The sequence below is a fragment of the Quercus robur genome, chromosome 6 (assembly GCF_932294415.1).
Source record: "Quercus robur chromosome 6, dhQueRobu3.1, whole genome shotgun sequence".
NCBI lineage: Eukaryota > Viridiplantae > Streptophyta > Magnoliopsida > Fagales > Fagaceae > Quercus > Quercus robur.
Genome location: NC_065539.1, coordinates 21672772 through 21692016, shown reverse-complemented (window position 1 = coordinate 21692016; position 19245 = coordinate 21672772). Strand labels below are relative to the sequence as shown.

The window sequence follows — 19245 nt, the reverse complement described above, 5'->3', positions numbered from 1 at the left end:
GAATTTAAAAAAAAAATTTGAGTCATTTTAATTTTGACCGAATTACATAGGGCCGTTTTCATTTTGGTACTACATATTTGAAAATTTTTATTTATGTCCCTTAGAAATTGCTTTCAAAGTGGTTTTATCGTCTATTTTCTTTAGTATCCTAAATGTTCCATATATGCCAACAATTAATTAAATTGTGGAAATACACGTTTGCAAAAGTTAATTATTTATTTCTTTAGTAAATTACCATTTTGGTCCATAATGTTTATTTATTTATTTATTTTTGTGATACAAGATAGAATTTCTACTATAATCTAAGTGTATATGCGTGTGAAGCTCCCTTATAGAGACTTGAACCTTGACCCTTGCCCTCTACACACTTCACAAGCACTTATATTTGTGGAGTGATCACTGCACTAAAAGTACCTAAATGGTATTTTACAGTTTTTTTTTTTTTTTTTCTCTTTTTTATTTCGTCTTTATTAAAATAAAAAAACAGCAAAATATTAGCACCAAAGTTGAGATGGCCGAGTTGGTCTAAGGCGCCAGATTAAGGTTCTGGTCCGAAAGGGCGTGGGTTCAAATCCCACTCTCAACATTTCTGATTTTTATTAGTCTTAATTTTTAACCAACTAGATTTCAGATATCATATCATATTCTCTATTTATTTAATTTTTTTAGAGGGACCTGTTCTTTATTATTCATTCATTCATTCATTCTTATTATCCACACGACATTGTGGCGGCAAACCAAACCACCGTGCCTTATCCACCTAAGTCCCAAGTCCTAACCAACCTCACCATTTTACCTACGGTCTCAGTTCAGTTTTGTTAGTTGCTCAGATTATCAGTGTGGTTAGCCATGGCTTCCCTTTCAAACTTAAAGCCTGTTAGTGCTTTCACTACCAACTATCATCCAAAATGCTCCAAGACCATCCCCCGCAAAATTAAATGGGGTGTCGTCAGAGCTTCCTCTGCTGCTCCTGGTGTTGACCTCAACACTCTCCAATCTGCCATTGCTAAGGTTACTTAATTTCCTTTCAATTCCACTTCCCACTTAACTTGTTAAGATTATTTTGAGAACTTAGAATTGCATGTATTTTTTTTTTTAAGTGATATGAGCAAGTGGTTAAATGACTTAATAACTTGTAGGCACTTTGGGTGAATATTTAAAAAGTTTGAACATTTCCTTAGATGCAAAACCATTTCATTGCAAATATTTCAAGCATAGTATGGATTGGAGAGGGTTGTTAGAGTGCTGCTCTTAGAGTAAATGCAAGAGTCTTTGTGTTTTCTAGAGATGTAGTTTTGTCATGAAGGTGTGCTCCTAAAATTGCAGTCATAAATTTACAGTCAGCATTATTATGATAATTTTTTGGACTTGATGCTGCTTATGCCTAAGCAATGGCAGGTTTAGTGTGCTGATTTCAAACACATAACCGTGAATGCAACCCTCCTTGCTTGTGACTCCATGCAATCACTGTTTTTTCACTAGCATTTAAATGTGAAGTTTCACCAAAGTGCATAACCCCCCTCCCATCCCTTCCTTTTGAGTGTGTGAAAATTATTGTGGCAGAAACCAGACAAGTGAAATATTATCCATTTGACAAATGGCTCTGGCATAAATGACTGTCTTGTTTCCACTTGTGGATGATTAGATAGTGTGCTGCTTTGATCAGATATCCTTGCATTGATCTTTTCCCTTCATTTTAATACAGGAACTTTTATGTTTCTCTTGTGCTTCCAACATATAACGCCTAGGTTTATTAATTTTTTGTTTGCAAAGACCTGCAATCCCCAAGAAACCTAAAGATTAAAAAATCTTTTTCTTTGGTGTCCTGGAATTTTTTAGCACGTGACTGATCCCCAGGCATTACAATCCCCCATCCTACACAAGGCAAATACTGGGATAAATCACCAGGGCTAAAGGGTAGGATTCGAACTTGGTTGGCAAATACTGAGATGCTTTTATTTCAGGCCAACGAGTTAATCAGCCTAACCCCTTGGGGTTCTCAAGTATCCAAACTCTTAGTTCATTCATTCATCTCCAAAAAAAAAAAAAAAATCCTATATTGGGGAATAAAGGAGTGTGATTGAATTAAGAACTGATTTCAAGGATTATGGAACTAGTTTATATCAAATGGAGGTCTGCATTGGTAGTCATTTTAAGCCACAGTGATTCAGTTTTCCATCTGCATCTTCTGAGTTTTGAAAAGACAGAAGATTGTAAAACAGACAATACAATTTGACAACAGGGGAATAAAATTTTAAAGGGTTTTATTTGTTACAAGATCGACTTAGACAAAAGAGTTGGAGGTAATTGGAAAGATACAATGTATTGTATTTGTCAGCAATTTTCAGTTTTTTTCTTACCTTCAACTGCAATCCATGTTCTGTATGGTACCTACATGATTGATGTATCAATTAAAAAAGATCTTCCTCCTGCATGGGACCTGCACCATCAATTGGGTAGGTTCTAAGGAAAAATCCTGCTTGTTGAATTGGTTTTGTATCCATTTGCTTCTTACAAGCACAACCAAGTGTTTATCTCTAACACTTGTAGGACATAAGCACTTTGGCATGTTACGTAACTTTGATGTGCTTACCAATTCATGATCCTGTAACTGTTCCTAACTGAGGGATATACTTTTTCTGCAGAAAGATAGTAATGCTGTTAAAGAGGCACTTGATCAGCTGAATGAAGTTGGTTGGGCCAAGAGATGGAGTTCTCAGCCAAATGTCTCACGTCGGATGGTCAGTCTCCATTACAAGTGTGAAGTTCTGGGAAGTGGTACTAAAAACATTAGCCACATCTACAAACCCATGCATACTTGTATCCGAATAATGTATATCTGTTCACTGCTTTGAGTTCATCCTTTTATCCTACTTTGTTAGATTAAATAGTTTGACTGCTTCAAAATTCATGCATCAGACATCTCTTCGGGAGCTGACAACTCTTGGAATAAAAAATGCTGAGAACCTTGCAATCCCAAGTGTCAGAAATGATGTAAGTATATATAAAGCTTTCTAATTTCCTTTGTTGCATTGGGTAAAGCGTATAACAACAGCCAAGTCTTGGTCTAAGTTTCAATTGTAGACTAAAATGCAATGCATCACTACTGCAATCATTTCAAAACTTCAGCATAAAAACCCTTTAACTTAGGAAGAATTTCCTGAGGTTTTTATTTATTTTATATATATAGATACACACACACATAGATTTCAAGATGTCAATGTCTTATTTTGACCTCTTTTGTTATCTCTTTCTTCCTTCCCATAGCTGCTTCTTTGAGCTTGTGAAAATTATAAAGTAATTAGAATTTCATGAATATTTGAGTGCAAATTCGATCTGATTTCTTATTATTTGCACTGAAAAAGCATTGGGTCAAGATGCTGTTCATAAAATTGACATCTGTCAGTGATACAGGCAGCTTTTCTTTTCACAGTGGTGGGCACAACAGGTTTTTTAGGTGTTCTTGCTGGTCAGCTTCCTGGGGTAACTTTAATTCTATCCCTTTTCCTCTGTATAGGTGCACACAAGTTTTTATACCATCTTAAACAGTATACTAGGAGGGCATGCAAACTCATGTTCTATTATCATGCAATATTTTGATTCAAGCAGCCTCTTCTCACCGATTGACTTGTAAGGAAATATATTTCTGTATTTTCTCCTCATTCATAGAAATTTGAAAGTACGTATTTCTCACTTCGTTTCTGCTTAAGCCACATAATTTCACAGCTAGTATTGAACCCTTTCACTTCCCACTGCTTTTGTTTAGGAGAATAACAAAGTTCTAAAAGTACTCTCAGTTGGTGAAGTCTTCGACACATATTGTGGACATGCAAAACAATGTAAAAAAAGTTCATATAAATAGGCCAAGACGTGCTTGAGAGAAAATGAAATCTGTATCCTTGCTCTCACTGCTTAGTTTAAGCTGTTTCAATTTGTTTGTAATTATCACTAGAAAAAGAGCATATCTTCATCTTGGTTTTCTCTCACTGTCTTAAAACCTTAAAAAGCAAACCTCCGGACTGAAAATGCAATGGTTTCTCTTTCCATGTGCATCTTTATATCAGTCTTATCATTCGTGGTTATATCAATTGCATCACATATTATGTTTCTAAATTGCTCTGCATTCAAATATCAATTGCATCACATATTATGTTTCTAAATTGCTCTGCATTCAAATGAATCCTTCCTATGGGTGATATGTTGCTCTTTTCATGCCCATGAGGATTGAAGACATTTTTTTCTTTATTTATTTTTTTAATTTATAGCTATGAGGTTCATTGATGCAATGCCTTGGTAATGTAATAATTGTTAGGAGAAAATTTAAAACAATTTTCGATTTTGATGATGTCTTTTGTTCTTACCATCCCTTTAGGACTGGGGCTTCTTTGTGCCTTACTTGATTGGGAGCATATCATTGATAGTTTTGGCGGTGGGAAGCACTGCCCCTGGGTAAGAAATGTCTCTAAGATGGATTACAAGTTTTATCCCATTAAAATTATTTTAAATGAAATTTTAATACAGCTGAAGCCATCAATATTTACCTTCTATTTCAAGTTGGAAAAATTATTTTGTATGTATTACACCTCTCTCTCACATATAGGTGGATTCTAATTCCATACATTGAATCCACATGTGAGACCAACTTTTATATGAGAAGAATGTGTTACTTATAGGGTGCACTTAAAAAGAATGTGTTATATGTAGGGTGCATTTAGTAATTTCACCCATAGTTGAGAGCTAATTTATGACTCGTTTGCATTAATAATGTTCTTATATCTGTTGTAGGCTTCTTCAGGCTGCTATTGGTGGCTTCTCTTCATTTTTTCCTGATTATCAAGAAAGAATTACTAGTCATGAAGCAGCTCATTTTTTAGGTACTCTTTTTTATTGAAATGCATATAACAAACATGAGATACGCCTAATTGATCAAGACTAATGGGATAATGTTCTTTACAAACCTTAGTTGCTTATTTGCTTGGCATTCCTATTCTGGGCTATTCACTGGATATTGGAAAAGAGCATGTCAATCTCATTGATGAAAGGCTGGAAAAACTCATATATAGTGGGCAGATTGATGCCAAGGAACTAGACAGGTATCCATATGACACCAGTAGCTACAAAAATTGAACATTTTCTTTGATTCTTACCTTCTATTCTCCTGAAAACTAGACACTGTTTGGTAATGTCTTAAAGTTCCAAGGTAAAGGTCGTAGGTTTTTATGCAAGGCATATGATAGTAAAAAATTAAATATTATTTCGCTTTATGATTAAGATCTATTTGGATTAAACAATGTGTATAAGCTCTATTTGTATATTAAAAAAAAGAGGTTGAAAGTTTGCGTTAACTACCACCAACAGAAATTGCAGAAAAAGGCAATGGTACAAAATTACCATCTTATAAATTCATCAAATGCTGAATTGTATAAATATGACTGGTGTAGAATTAATTAACTGTAATAGCCATTCTCAGGTTGGCAGTTGTAGCAATGGCAGGACTAGCTGCAGAGGGTTTGAAATATGACAAAGTGGTTGGTCAATCTGCTGATCTTTTCACCCTTCAGGTTATAACTGAATCTTCCTTTGAATTTTTCTTTTTACAAATATATCTTGATTGACAATAATTTTTTTGGGGGGGATTTTCTGTAGAGATTTATTAACAGAAGCAAGCCACAGATTAGCAAAGAACAGCAACAAAATCTTACAAGATGGGCTGTAAGTTCCAAATGAATTTCACCCAGTTTCAATCAATTTTTAGGTCATTATTAGAAAATAATTGTATAAGCAACCTTGATCTTGAAGTGTTTCAATAATAAAATGCTAATGCTAAGAAATTAATGCAGGTCTTGTTAGCTGCATCCCTCTTAAAAAATAATAAGGTGATTCATGAAGCCCTTATGACGGCAATGTCAAATAAGGCAACTGTACTAGAGTGCATTGAAGCAATCGAGAAAGCCGCATAGTTTCTAAGACCAGAATCCTTGTGAAAATTCACTTTTGCATCAGACTTGAACTTCCTAAATGTAGCTTGATTATTCTTGTCCCCTCATAATTCTTGCAATGACAGTAATCAAGATGAGTTACAGTCGTACCTTTTCCTGCTACGCTACAGGATAATCATTCTCAATCAAGAGAGTGAAAAGTTACGAAACATTTGTAACGGTATAGTTTGCATGATAACCAATGCCTATGGTACCAGATTAAGAAACCACACCTAAACTAACCTTTTTTATTTATTAATAATAGATATGAAGTTATGAACTACAAGCTTAGTTTACTCTCTCTCTCTCTTGTTTGTTTATTTGCGTCTTTCCTTTTCTTTTGACCAATAAATTCCCAGTGTCACCAGTCATAAAATTTATTGCAAATGCTGTGACATGATGAATAGCTAACCAACTGAAATCAGCACATGAAGACATAAAAATATAGAGAGCAATTTATTCAATTGAAACAAAATATATCCCGAAATATTGCTTCAAGCAGGACAAGTTGTTTAGTGATTAAGAGTAAACTCTGCATAATGGTTCTATTACAAAAAGCATGAGTGGCTTACATTCAAGTGGTAGCCAGTTATTCTCCAAAACAAAAAAAAGTTGTAGACCAGTTAAAAAAAACCTCAGCATCCATTACAGTCGGCCATACATAGAAAGCATATTCCTCAGTTTCGTTGCTTCAGGCTCCAGGCTATCAAAGCTCATGGAACTAGACATCCTCCAACCCCAATTTCCAAACTGTGTTCAGTAGAAATTCATCATACACAAGCAAAGCATGAAATATTGATTGCATGTGTTAGAAGGTGAAAATAATAAATTCCTTTCAAAAACTGTTCAATTTCAAATATTATAATCAACAGTTTGAAGGCCAAGAATCTTGTAGCTCAACTGGTTGGCACCTCCTAGTGTTTATAATGCACCTCCTAGTGTTTATAATGGAGACATCTAGGATTCAAATCCTCCTCCCCCCACCCCCCCCAAAAAAAAACCTATTGAATTATAAAAATAAATAAAAAAATAAAAACATTTTGAAGTCCTCTCTTCCCCCTGTGAGAGAGAGAGAGAGAGAGAGAGAGAAAAAGGACGGGGGAGGAATGAGTGTAATATGAAACTAGTGGTAGAACATTTCAAATTTGCTTATTGTTTATACATGGTAAATAATTGCAGAAAAAAAGTTCCCTTATACTCGAGAAAGATAAGATTGATTATATCGCGTAACTGTAACGCTGTAAATAGGAAAGACCTCTTTTGGTGTTTTCAAAGATATGGCTTCTAGATTCTAGTTATGTGTATATATATATATATAACTCAAAGGTATTACTACCAGTGCAATCTGACCAGGCTGGACACAAAGGCCTCCAGTTCAAGTTTGAATAATCTTCTTTTGTAAGATCGACATGATTTGGGAGATTGAGTGCCCATCTTCCTCCCCCCAACCCCAAAAAAAAAGGAAGAAAAAGAAAAACTGCTGCACCGGACATGCTCCATACTAACAGCGCATCATCCAATTTGGCTGGACTGGATTTCGTCACAATATCTTACCTGAGTTGCAGGGATGTTCATCCTGGCAGAATTATCTAGCCCCAGCACATCTTGTATAGGTATGATTGTAGTTCGGGCCACTGAAGATAACGCAGCCTGTATGAGGGCCCATGGAATATCATCTTCCTCATTAATTGAGAGATACTTTAGTACCTGAGACAAAAATTATATTATATTAAAAATACAAGCATACCTACACCTTTGCTTATATACTGTTTCAAATTTATCATGTTAATACACACATTGGACTTCTCTTCTTGCTTCAAAATGTCCCACCAGCCTCGGATCTATAATACAAAAAAAATCTATTAGTACGATCTGTCTAAATTTTCAAGTCAGGATTAAAGAATCGGAACAAAGGTCTCAACAATTATGTAAGTGCAAATCAGTGTTATATCAGATCATGTTACATTTTCCCATCATTCCCCAAATTAAGAAGATAAATTGAGCAACATATTGAAGTAAGTCCATGGCATGGAGGAATTTTACCGTGTCATTATCGTGAGTTCCAGTATACACAAATTGATTGTGTTCATGATTATGAGGCAAGTGAGGGTTATCAGCATCACTTCCAAAACCTGGACAAGAAAAAAAGAAAATGGACAACATAACATCGTGTAAAATTCAAGGTATGCCTCAAAAATGACCATTTAAAAGACAGTAATATATTGCTACCAAACTGGAGGACAGCCATTCCAGGTGCCCCAATGGATTTCCTAAGCTGGACTACATCCTCTGTGATAACTCCCTGTCATGTGACAGCACAATAGATACGAACATATCAAGCAAAAAACAAAGAATATGTGCTAAATGACAAAAGATTCATTAGAATACAATAGACATCAATGACCATAACATTTCTTTTGGGTTTTTTGGGCTAAATGATCTCCAAGGCCCTTGACCACTTGATAGTCCCCAGGCACAAGTAGATTTGCCGCACACCAAGAAATTGCCACAAATTTTTAATATGGTAGAAAAAACGTTGAATTAAACCAATCTTGGACCCCTCCAAAAAGCTAACATGCTTGCAATACCCCAACAAAATAACAAGAATAAAATTACATCTGGTAAGTAGCATTTTACTGAAGTCAACAGGCTATCATATCAATGACCATGAGTTATTACAAATCTGCGAATCCACATTATGAGTGTTTCAAACTTTAGTAATTGTTTGCAAGTAATACAATGCCAAAAGAGCTATTGGATCATATATATCCAGACAAAGGGTGAAAATGGTGACAAATTAAGGGTTTTTTTTTTTTTTTTTTTTGGGGTATTATAGCTGATAAAACGTACCAAATCTTCTGCTATTATATTCATCTTCCCAACTGCTCCAGAGATGGCATCGAATAAGGATTTTCCAGGTCCTGCCTACCCTCACAAAATAACATATGGAGTGAATAAAGGGGTAGCTGGAGAAAAATTATAGTGTGATCTGAATTACAGAAACTGACCTTCCATCTTCCAATCATTGCAACCTTTGCTTCTGCGAAATCATGTAATACATCAGTGCTTGCACAAGCAACAAAAAAACAGCATAATACAAAATCTAAATTATCTCACCGGAAGAGACAGCCCAAAAGCCAGCAAATCCTCTGAAGTGGTCTATTCTGAATTCATCATATATATCTTGTGCACGACGTAAGCGGCGTATCCACCATGAAAATCCATCTTTCTCCATGGCTTTCCAATCATACAGAGGGCTTTTAAATCAGAAGTGAAGTAAATTAATGAGCTGGAAAATATAGAAAACCTATTACAAAGAGATTTGAGTCATGTAAGAGTAAACATGAGCTATGCTACGAACAAAGGTTTGAAGTTCTAAGTATCAAAATAAAACAAAGCGTACAGGTAAATATAAATTGGTTGCATACAACTAGCATTGCATGAGACCCACACACAAAAAATCAAAAAAATAACTGAAACTTCAGCTCATATGGACAGAAGGTAGCCAAACTCACTCTTGTATGATTGACAAACCAAAACAAGCCCACAGCCATTGCTGTACACTTGGACTAAGGATACAATGTTTCAGTTACAATACATAGTAAATTTCCTAGTGCTCAGCAACCAATTAGACACAACATGATCTAGGTAGTTAAAATGAAAATTTTCACTGCCCAAGTCCTCCAACAGCCGCTCCTCCCCACACCCCCCCACCCCCCCACAAAAAAAAAAAAAAAAAAAAAAAGAAGGGAAAAACCCCCAAAAAAAAGAAGAACAAAGAAAGAAAGTAATGGAAAAAAGGCACAAAAAAAAGGGACAAGAAAGCATCATTATTCCTCTGGACAATTACTCTGGCCTTCAATATATGTATATAGATGTCTTTGAAATTCTAATAAAATATTTATATTTGCTTGGAAGGGTATAGTGTAGTACAAACCTGCCCCACAGCTGACCAGTTTCACTGAATGCATCAGGGGGAACACCACTAACTAGAAGAGGAAAACCATTCCTGTTCTGCTAGAGAAAATAAATAATTAGTACTTTGCACCAGAATATGATGCTTCCAGAGTATGTTTCAATTATTAGCAATTCTCATGATTCACTACGGAACTACTCACTAGCAAAAAATGTTTCCTATTTGCCCAAACATCAGCACTGTGGTAACCTACATAAATGGGCATGTCGCCCATTATGCTGATGCCTTTCGTCTGTGCATACTTGCGAACTTTCTGCCATTGCCTTTGGAATAAGAACTGTTGTGCTATGAATTTATCTATCTGAACAAGTAAAAAACATAACTGGGTAATCTTGGTGGTTTTTAACATCATGGAAGATGATGTGAGAAACTACAAGCCCATAATACAACCAAAAAGCTTATCCAGATCTTACAAAATCCTTTTTGCTTTGAAAAATGTCTTCCAAAGCTGCAAGATGGCGATTTTTTATAGGTTCAGGCCAATCATACCAACTGAAAGTATTTAAGCTGTCGTCAATAGCTGCAAAATAAGCTGCATCTTCAAGCCAGCCTACCAAATGGAAAAAAATGAGAAATACATAAGGCATCTAGTGATCCAGGTCCGCAAAGTACAAAACTGCACTCAAAGGCTAATTCAACCAGATACTATAAATTATCTGCACATCTGGATAGGAATTGGGAAGTGAAATTTTTATTTGAAATGAAAGAAGTGCAAGTGCATGAGTTAACAAATCATAAAATCTTTCACAAACTAAACAGCAAGCAAAATGATTAATTCATTATTCTTTCTGTTTATTTTGGACAGTTAACAGCATCATAAAGTCAATGCAACAGTATTAAATAAGGCCCAGGTACATCATTTAACATGTAAGAAAAAATTCCTTTAAGATGATTCTAGATAGGAAATTTATGGAATAGATTTTGTGAAGCCAACCTCCAAATAGAAATAGGGTTTGTTATAAATTTATCCAATGTAGGTGGATTGCTTGTTCAAGTTATAAGAAGAAAAGAGTGCCATTTTCTAGTGTATAGTATTTATTTTTACCAAGGACAGTTTGGATGGTAGAACTAAGGCAAGTGTAGGACAGCATCTTTTTGAACCCTACAACACTTTCAACTGTTTGCTAAATTAATAAAATCTAACAGGCCACTGGTTATTTAGCTTCTGCATCATACATTTATGTGGCATACAAGATACACATATTTGTAGACTGACATTCAGGCTCATTTTTTAGAACAAAATTTAAATCCCATCAGACGCGCAAAATTCATTTGGTTATGCCTTTGCCTCTCTACTTTCTATATTTTCTAATGCAATGATGGAGATGGAAATGGAGTACTTGAGATCAGTGGAATTAAATAAATAAAAACTCTACCTGATTAAGACTCAATTACATTATTATTGGAAAATCTCCACCTGTTACTTAAGTTCTTTAGTTAAACCTAAATTTTAAAATATGTACAAATAGTATTTTTAAATTTAACACGAAGAAATTAGGAAGTCCTTGCATGTGATCTAGAAAGTGCAACAAAAATATACAACTTACCATAAAAATAACCCCGTCCCCCCACCCCCCAACCCAAAAAAAAAAAAAAGAGGCGTCATTTCAATTGGCCTTCTATATATTTCAACTTTCATCAATGACAATGTTAGAGTATGGTTCTAAATATAATTCAACACAATTATTTATTATAAAGATGAGATAAAATATGTCAAGAACATCATTTGCCGCCAAATCTTTCCATTCACAAGACCTAGAATTTCTCTAACCACCAATGTAGATGGAGGCTGATGAGCTTTAACCATTTTAGAAAACAGTTGCAAGAGATAATTAACAAACTAAAAAGTAAAAAAATCTCACTAGAGATATTAGGATCTCTACGGAAAGCTTCAAGTTGACTCTTAAGCTCCCCTTCACTCAAAATGAGCCTCTCTGCAGCCTAAGAAGAGACAAAAATAAGAAGAATTTGATGTAAAAATGAAAGCAAGATACTGAGCAATAGAATAGTTATGCAGTATTATTTAAGTAAGCAGCAAGTTTACAAACAGAGACTCAAGTTTAGCGAATTATTTTTCTTTTCTGTTTCTTCTATTATATTTTCTTTCCTTCTTTTTATATTTATATACATATATATATATATATTTTTTGTGCACAGTTTTCTGCAGCCTAAGAAGAGACCAAAAAATAAAGACCCAATCCAAGAAGCAGAAAATTATTAAATGTACAAGTAAATTTGACAGACAAGTTACTCACTACCACCAATTTCTTGCCCTTTTTATGTCACAATTTCTTAGCATAACAAGCATACAGGCAGATATGTCATTGCACATAAATTTTGAACAATAGAAACAAGGTAATTGTTATGTTGTATGTAGTCTTCAAATTTAAATAGCAGTGTAATGGTGCAGTGCAGTTTTGATGGATTATAATGGTAGGCAGGAGGGTAGTATGGTAGTGGTGGTAAAGCAGGAAGTAGTTGCAGTAGCAGCTAGGTAGTAATGGTGATGGTGCAGCAGTGGTAATTCTGCTTAGACTAATATTTTTAGCAAAGCTTTGTAAGGTAACACAAGCAATTAGATACATGTGACACGCATAATTGGTTCTCAATATCAAGGGATTCTTACTAGTGTAGGGTCTAGGCTTAACTCACTGAATCAACAAGATTTTTAACCAACATGACAAACTGAAAGGAAAAATTAGCACTTTATGCTGCTTATAGATTGTGTACCTTAGCTATCAAAGGATCCTTTAGGTCAGCAACAGCTGAGTAGTTCACACGGTCAGTGTCACTGCATGAACAACAAAGCTTTAATAACACAGAGACATAAGTGAAGAACCATAGCTTAATGTCTTGGTGCAGTCATAAGTTCAAAGTCCTCACACTGGTTTAGGTAGCTCCTCCTTCATCAACAGACCATCCTTGACAAGCTCTTCGAGAGATATTAGCAGAGTGTTACCACAATTTGCATCCTGAAAGTAATCATGTCAAGGATAACTGCCTACAATTAAAATGATACTTACAAAATGAAATTGGAACTAGATACACTAACACGTATAAATTGAGAGTCAAATAAGGTGGATCATATAATTTCTATACAACATGCATGTAATCATGTCATACTTAGATACAGGATCTAACACCCAACATGGTGGAACCTAAGCTGGATATCTAATAAGCCACAACAAACCCAACTAGTTGATCACTATTATTTGTTTACCTTTTCTTTTTAATTATCAATATAACTACAAGCTCATTCCATTCCTTTGTGATTCATCCAAAAACTCAAGGGAAAGCATCCAGAAGTTTGACCATTATAGGTACAGAAAGAATATGCAACAAATTAAGGTCAACACAGAGGCACATAGAGTGGCTAAATGCTTGTCCAGTTTTAGCCGCTCCTAGAAGCAATAAGGACCGGTATATTACAAACCAAAATAATACTAATATTAATAACAATAAATAACTGATAATATGAGCCAATCCAATGCTAAGCACACTAGAGTGATCCTAATCCTAAGGAATGATTCCAAGAAGCTTTTATTCTCAATTAAAATTTGATTTATTGCACAATGCATTCAAATTTCTCAAAAGCCACCTCCTCCCACAAAAGGAAAAAAAAAAAAAGAAATAGAAATACAATAAAAAAAAAAAACAATAAAGAGATAACATATCGGAATGAAGAGTGTCACCTGGCCCGAGTAGGGTGACCCTTCTTCATTGGCCTTCCTCCCAGGAGGAACAAGCGGAAGAACCTGCACAAATAAATTTATATTCAACAGAAATTCATTTCCGCATGACGTTTGGTCCCTTATTCAATGACATTAGACCTAATGAATTGAGCTAATTGAAACCTTAAATTTAAAGTAGTTGTAATTGTTTTCTAATTTCCATATGCGTAAATGCAAAATTAACACACAGAAACAACCAGCAGAGAGTATTGAATGATTACAGGTTTTATTACAAATTGTTTATCAAATAAGTGTGTCTGTGATCAGGTGATTCTGTGCACTTGTTAGTTAGTTTGTATTGCACTATCATCACTCTTTTTCTTTTGATAAATTTGATCAGGCACGGAGTGAAAGCATAAAGAAACAAGAAGAAGCAAATGCAACTATCTGTGAATTCAAAACAAAACGGAAGAGCGGGACCTGCCAGACGGAGCAGCCAGCTTGGTGAAGCCAGTCGATGAACCGAAACGCCTCGTCGCCGAGATCGCCGATCCCGTGAGGTCCTCTAAACGACGTCGGATGGAGCAACACTCCGGCTCTTCTTCGATTTTCCGGATCCGGCTTCGGGAACCACTCTCCGTAATCGTCTGGTAAGTCTTCGCCGACTGCGGCGGAGAGAGAAGAAAAGCCGCCGTCATGGAAGTGACAAGAGAATGGTGAAGAAGTGGTTGGTTTGGGTTTGAAGGAGAGTAAAGCGGTTGCGGTGGGAACTGAGGAGAGTAGTGAAGAGTAACTGTAGAGCTTTGGACTTGGAGAGGGAAGGGAGTGCGAGAGTGAGAGATAGCTAGAGATCGCCATGACTGAGACTGAGAGAGATTGAGAGACTGGAATTTAGTAATGGCTGTTTGGAATTTGGATTTAGCTTTGGAAGATTGAATTGAATTTAACAGTAAAGAAACAGAGTGCTATGCGAGCAGAGGGTAATACATGTGACGAGTGACGTGACGAGAGAGGGAGAGTGAATCAGAATCAGAATCAGATGTGATTGTATTGACCATCAAGCTCCACGTGGCATGGAGTGACTGGTCTTAACTTCTCCCATGTCTGACTCGCACTGACCGACGCCCACACTTGACATAGATATTTCATAACCATGAACATGTTGCATGCTGAATATTTAACGCAGAAATAATTAGACCCATGACTCTCGCCACCACTTTATCCTAATTTATCTGTTTGGCATGTTGTGAGCGGTATAGACGAGAAATTATTAAAAATGATGTTATCTATGAAAATATATGGATGAACTTTCTAATTAGTACAATGAATAAAAAATAAAAATTACTAGATGATGTCATATTTACATAAATAACAACATTTTATTAGTTGTGAAATCAAGGAGGACCACATTAACAGTCCTCCTGGTGGACTTAATACTTTCTCAGTATAGTGTATAGACCTATATGAACTCACCACTCATAACTTGTCACATGAATGAGTTGTGATAAAAGTTGTGATGCTAACATTTTTCTATTTCATACTCACTCACATGTACTCACCCCACTTAGGCCTGTCCAGGGGTTAGTTTTGGACCCAACCCAGACTCAACTTGCCAGCATTGGGTGGAGGAACCCGAAATCGATCGCTGGAATTAATCACTCGAGTCGGTTTCAGGTGAAGGAGAGCGTCAGTCGGTTCGGTCAATCATCCAAAACTAAAAAAAGTCATCAAAATCTGCAAAAAAATCACCGATGGGAAAATTTGCTGAAATCTAGAAAAAGTCATCGAAATATGCATTTTATCGCTGTAATCTGCATTTTTTTCACCGAAATCTGCATTTTTTTGGGCTAAAAATTGCTGAAATTTGGCCGAATCTAGCTAAATACCACCAGATCTAGTTGAGATCTCACTAGATTTGGTTGAGATCTAGCCGAATCTAGATTGTTTTTGCAGATCTAGCTGGATCTGGATTGTTTTTGCAGATTTAGCTGGATTTTTTATATGGCTCCGGTCGGGTTCGGGTTGCTTGGGTTTTAGAGAAGCAAACCCACCACTTGACCTGCTAATGTCGGTTCTTGAAAACGAAAACCCACCGTCGACCGACTGGACCTTCGGTTTGGGTTGGAATCGGGTTGGCGTTAGGCGATTTGGTTGGGTTGTCGGGCTCCGGTCGGGTCTGGACAGCCCCACTACACAACTTTTACTCTAATTTTTTTTATAAAAAAAAAAAAAAAAAAAAAAAAAAAAAAAAAAAAGATTAAACAAATTAGGGAAAACGTGAGTTAAAGTCATGTTGTCGTTTCCATTTTATTAAAATACACTTTGTGTAACAAATATTGCTCAACAAATTAAGTAGTACAAAATTTAGGGTAAGCTACAAGTGTCTACTAAAAGCTCAAATAAAATATAGGAAGGATGATCAAAGGACAAAACAAAATAATCTCTAGTAGAATGTCATTCCTTGGCCAATATATTTATGCAATGGTTGCCTTTGTGGTGGATGTGGCTGATGTGAACTTCCTTAGAATTATGGAAGAGGGATCTACGATCACAAATGAGATAACTACAAGGGTAAGAGGCATCAATTAAGGAGCAGTGAGAACTGAGAGGTGATAATGCTAAGAAGTACACTAAAATACTTGCTTTTGGATTATCTTACCATGACTTTGGAATGCAGTCAATGCACTGAAACCCTTTGAACATTTATGTCGTGTGTTAAAACTATTCATTTTTGTCGTTAAAAAATAAATAAATAATCGCTTTTCATTTTTTATTTTTTTATTTGGTGCAAAAAAAAAAAAAAAATAGAGAAGAAGAAGAAGGCCGAGAATGGGTAAAAATAGTCTATTTGCTACAATATCAAAATTTATGTACTATATTGATGGGGAAAAAAAGAGTCAACATACAAAAATATAATAAAAGTTTGGAGGTCTAAGTTAGTTAAAAACTTAAATGGTAAATTACAAATTACACTCCTAAAGTTTAGGGATGTTTGGATTTTACACCCTAAAGTTTTAGAATTTAGATTTTATCTCCTGAAGTTTGGCGATGTTTGGATTTTACACCCTGACATTTCAGAATTTGGATTTTACCCCCTATATTTCAAAAGTGTTTGGATTTTACACTTAAAATTTCAGAATTTAGGGGTGTAAAATCCAAACAATCCTATACTTTAGAAGGTAAAATCCAAGTTCTGAAACGTCAGGATATAAAATACAAACACCCCAAATTTCAGGAGTAAAATTCAAATTATGAAAGTTCAAGAAGTAAAATCCAATCACTCCCAAATTTTAGGGGTGTAATTTGTAATTTACCCAAACTTAAAATACAAATGCATCTAAACACACAAAGTTTTAAAAGATATCAAGTGATATTTATTGTTGTTTCCAATAAAGATATATAGGGTTTAAATCTATCTTCTTCCAAGTTCCAACAATCAAATTATACATAAATAAATACTCTATGTAAACATACTTAAAAAATAAGTTAATTTATAAACTAAGCCAATACTGAACAGATCCTTAAATTAAGGATTCTATGTTTGAGATGTAAACCGTTGAACTAAGATCTAATGAAATTTAATGTACCAAGAAAAACAACGATTGTAGTCTACGAAAGAGGAGTTCTCTTATTTGGGTTTGAATGGTCAGAATTCTAATTTCGGATCCTAATCCTAGGCTGATTGTATTGATTATATAATAGTAATTTCAAAATTTTCAAAAATTTTACTCACCAATTCCATCTCTATCTTTTATATGTTTGTAAAGTTAAATTATAGATCTTGTTTGAAATTTTTGTAGAAGTTGAACATCCTTTTTTTATTGATGAATGGTGTCATGGGCTCTACATCATTAACACGTGGAGCTTCGTACCATATGGGGATGGGGTTGTAGTCTTGTAGACAACGTGGCCTTATAACGGGGTCCAACAATGTGACATGTCACACGCATCTCATATATTATTGTTCATGTTCATTGTTTTTCTTTTTTTTAGATCACATGCATTGGAGGTCGTGTATGGCTCTTCGTACTTGGACTGGGAACAATTGGAATTCCAGAGGTACATTTTTGTAAGGGTGTATCTTGGTAATTATCATTCACTACTAATTATAGAAGACATGGAAATATGGAATCCTTATCCAAATATTAAGTACGATCTTGAATGAAATTACTCTTTGTGGGACTTTATATATTACTGCAATCATCAACCGGGAGCCTAGCACATTGGTCAATTATTGCTGATTGGAGGAAGAACCACAAATGGGACTAACAGTGCACATGAACGATGGCAGTGGACAAAAGTTCATCATTAATTATATCAACATCATCAGCGGGGGTGGATGTCAATATTAGCACGAACCAAAGTGAAAGGTTCAAACCAACCCCCAGTATCAAGCAATCTGAGGATCTTCAAAAATGTAGATCAAGGCAAGTTCATAATGATATTTGTAACATCAATGAAGTAGATGGAAATACTCTACTTACCATCCATGGTTGTGGCCAAATTAAAGTAGATGGAAATATTCTCATCAATTTGGATAGCTGTAGCGGCCAAAACAAAAATAATTCAGAAGAAAACAAAAGCAGACCAACTACGAAGGTTGAAATGGATTGTATAAGACGTACGTTTGGAGGAAGGGTCAGACTTAGGTCTAGTGTCCAGTAGTACTGAACCCGTTTAGATGATGATGACATATGTTCACTTTTAAACACGTGTCACTATCTGATTAGGTCCAGTACACTGAATGCATTAGACCTAAACCAAGTCCTAGGAGGAAATACCAACGTTCAATAAGTTCAAGTACTTCCTTGTTATAAAAGGGAGGCAATCAGAGGGTTCATTAATGTGATATTATTCAATATTTTGGAAGCAACGATTTCTCAATTTTTACATAATTTTTTTTTCAATTCATCAATTTTTACATAATTGATGAATGATAGTTTTACCATAACTTAAAAAAAAAAAAAAAATTTATGAAAGAGACTAAAGAGAGGGATTACGTTCTCCCTATAAAGTATATATAATGCATTGAGCTACATGACTTTTGAGATCATGAATTTGGTTATGTGAGAAGAATGAACATTACTCTTTTAATATTGAATAATTACTCACGCTAGAGTAATATTTGTCTTACTAAAATAAGAAATAAAAGAGAACGACTCATCGTGTTTCGTGTTAACATTGTCTTGACTACATAGTTTTACCTCTCAAAACAATTCCCATTTTCTCTTCCTTTCTTTGGTTTCTTTCCCCCCCACCCCACCCCCCCCCCCCCAACCCCCACTTTTTTGTAATTCATTAAATTGCAAATCCATACATATCTGCAAAGCAAATTCTAGAAAGTCTTCAACTAATAAATATTAAAGATGGCAGGTTTTTGCATGCAACTATGCAAGCCAATACAAAATTAACAGAGGTGAAGGTTCTTCCGGACAGAGGATGAACTCCAAATTGTGCTAATGTGATCTGGAGTGCAAAATAAAATAACACAGCAGTACAAATCATAGAACCAAATAGCTATATAATTGCAATTTAGACAATATCAATTATGACTATGAAATATTATGTACTGCATACAATCTTGATTAGCAAAATCTCAATATAAGATGAACAGCACCAG

The 19245-nt window shown here is 35.2% G+C and overlaps 2 protein-coding genes and 1 non-coding gene across 5 annotated transcripts; 2 read left to right on the top strand and 1 right to left on the bottom strand.

The window, feature by feature from the left end:
* The first annotated feature begins 505 nt into the window (after nt 1-505).
* TRNAL-AAG (transfer RNA leucine (anticodon AAG)) lies at nt 506-586 on the top strand. Its single transcript has one exon. It is a non-coding gene; the product is annotated as a tRNA-Leu (tRNA).
* Nucleotides 587-696: 110 nt separating this feature from the next.
* Nucleotides 697-6274, top strand: LOC126733243 (uncharacterized). Of its 2 annotated transcripts, none has more exons than XM_050436464.1 (10): nt 697-1011; nt 2646-2741; nt 2920-2994; nt 3415-3483; nt 4373-4449; nt 4786-4874; nt 4964-5093; nt 5471-5561; nt 5647-5712; nt 5841-6274. In XM_050436464.1, the coding sequence occupies exons 1-10, from the start codon at nt 850-852 to the stop codon at nt 5958-5960; spliced, it is 975 nt and encodes a 324-aa protein (XP_050292421.1). In that variant the 5' UTR covers nt 697-849; the 3' UTR covers nt 5961-6274. The 2 variants fall into 2 exon arrangements, with proteins under 2 accessions (XP_050292421.1, XP_050292422.1); XM_050436465.1 differs by having other exon boundaries at nt 886-1011; nt 2646-2778.
* A 133-nt stretch (nt 6275-6407) lies between these two features.
* On the bottom strand, nt 6408-14623 carry LOC126733242 (4-alpha-glucanotransferase, chloroplastic/amyloplastic). Of its 2 annotated transcripts, none has more exons than XM_050436462.1 (16): nt 14106-14623; nt 13647-13709; nt 12838-12926; nt 12685-12745; nt 11817-11895; nt 10368-10504; nt 10097-10255; nt 9916-9995; nt 9096-9235; nt 8987-9018; nt 8829-8903; nt 8208-8280; nt 8022-8110; nt 7775-7819; nt 7533-7685; nt 6408-6728 (listed from the first exon to the last, which is right to left on the bottom strand). In XM_050436462.1, the coding sequence occupies exons 1-16, from the start codon at nt 14481-14483 to the stop codon at nt 6624-6626; spliced, it is 1758 nt and encodes a 585-aa protein (XP_050292419.1). In that variant the 5' UTR covers nt 14484-14623; the 3' UTR covers nt 6408-6623. The 2 variants fall into 2 exon arrangements, with proteins under 2 accessions (XP_050292419.1, XP_050292420.1); XM_050436463.1 differs by having other exon boundaries at nt 9916-9992; nt 14106-14621.
* Between the last annotated feature and the right edge of the window lie 4622 nt (nt 14624-19245).

Excerpts from the sequence above, each read along its gene's own strand:
- LOC126733243 (XM_050436464.1), top strand. The coding sequence starts at position 850 with ATGGCTTCCCTTTCAAACTTAAAGCCTGTTAGTGCTTTCACTACCAAC. Across the intron at positions 2,742-2,919 it reads CAAATGTCTCACGTCGGATG|ACATCTCTTCGGGAGCTGAC; the intron begins GTCAGTCTCCAT and ends TTCATGCATCAG. Across the intron at positions 3,484-4,372 it reads TTGCTGGTCAGCTTCCTGGG|GACTGGGGCTTCTTTGTGCC; the intron begins GTAACTTTAATT and ends CCATCCCTTTAG.
- LOC126733242 (XM_050436462.1), bottom strand. The coding sequence starts at position 14,483 with ATGGCGATCTCTAGCTATCTCTCACTCTCGCACTCCCTTCCCTCTCCA. Across the intron at positions 8,281-8,828 it reads ATATAATAGCAGAAGATTTG|GGAGTTATCACAGAGGATGT; the intron begins GTACGTTTTATC and ends GTCACATGACAG. Across the intron at positions 8,111-8,207 it reads AATGGCTGTCCTCCAGTTTG|GTTTTGGAAGTGATGCTGAT; the intron begins GTAGCAATATAT and ends TTTCTTGTCCAG.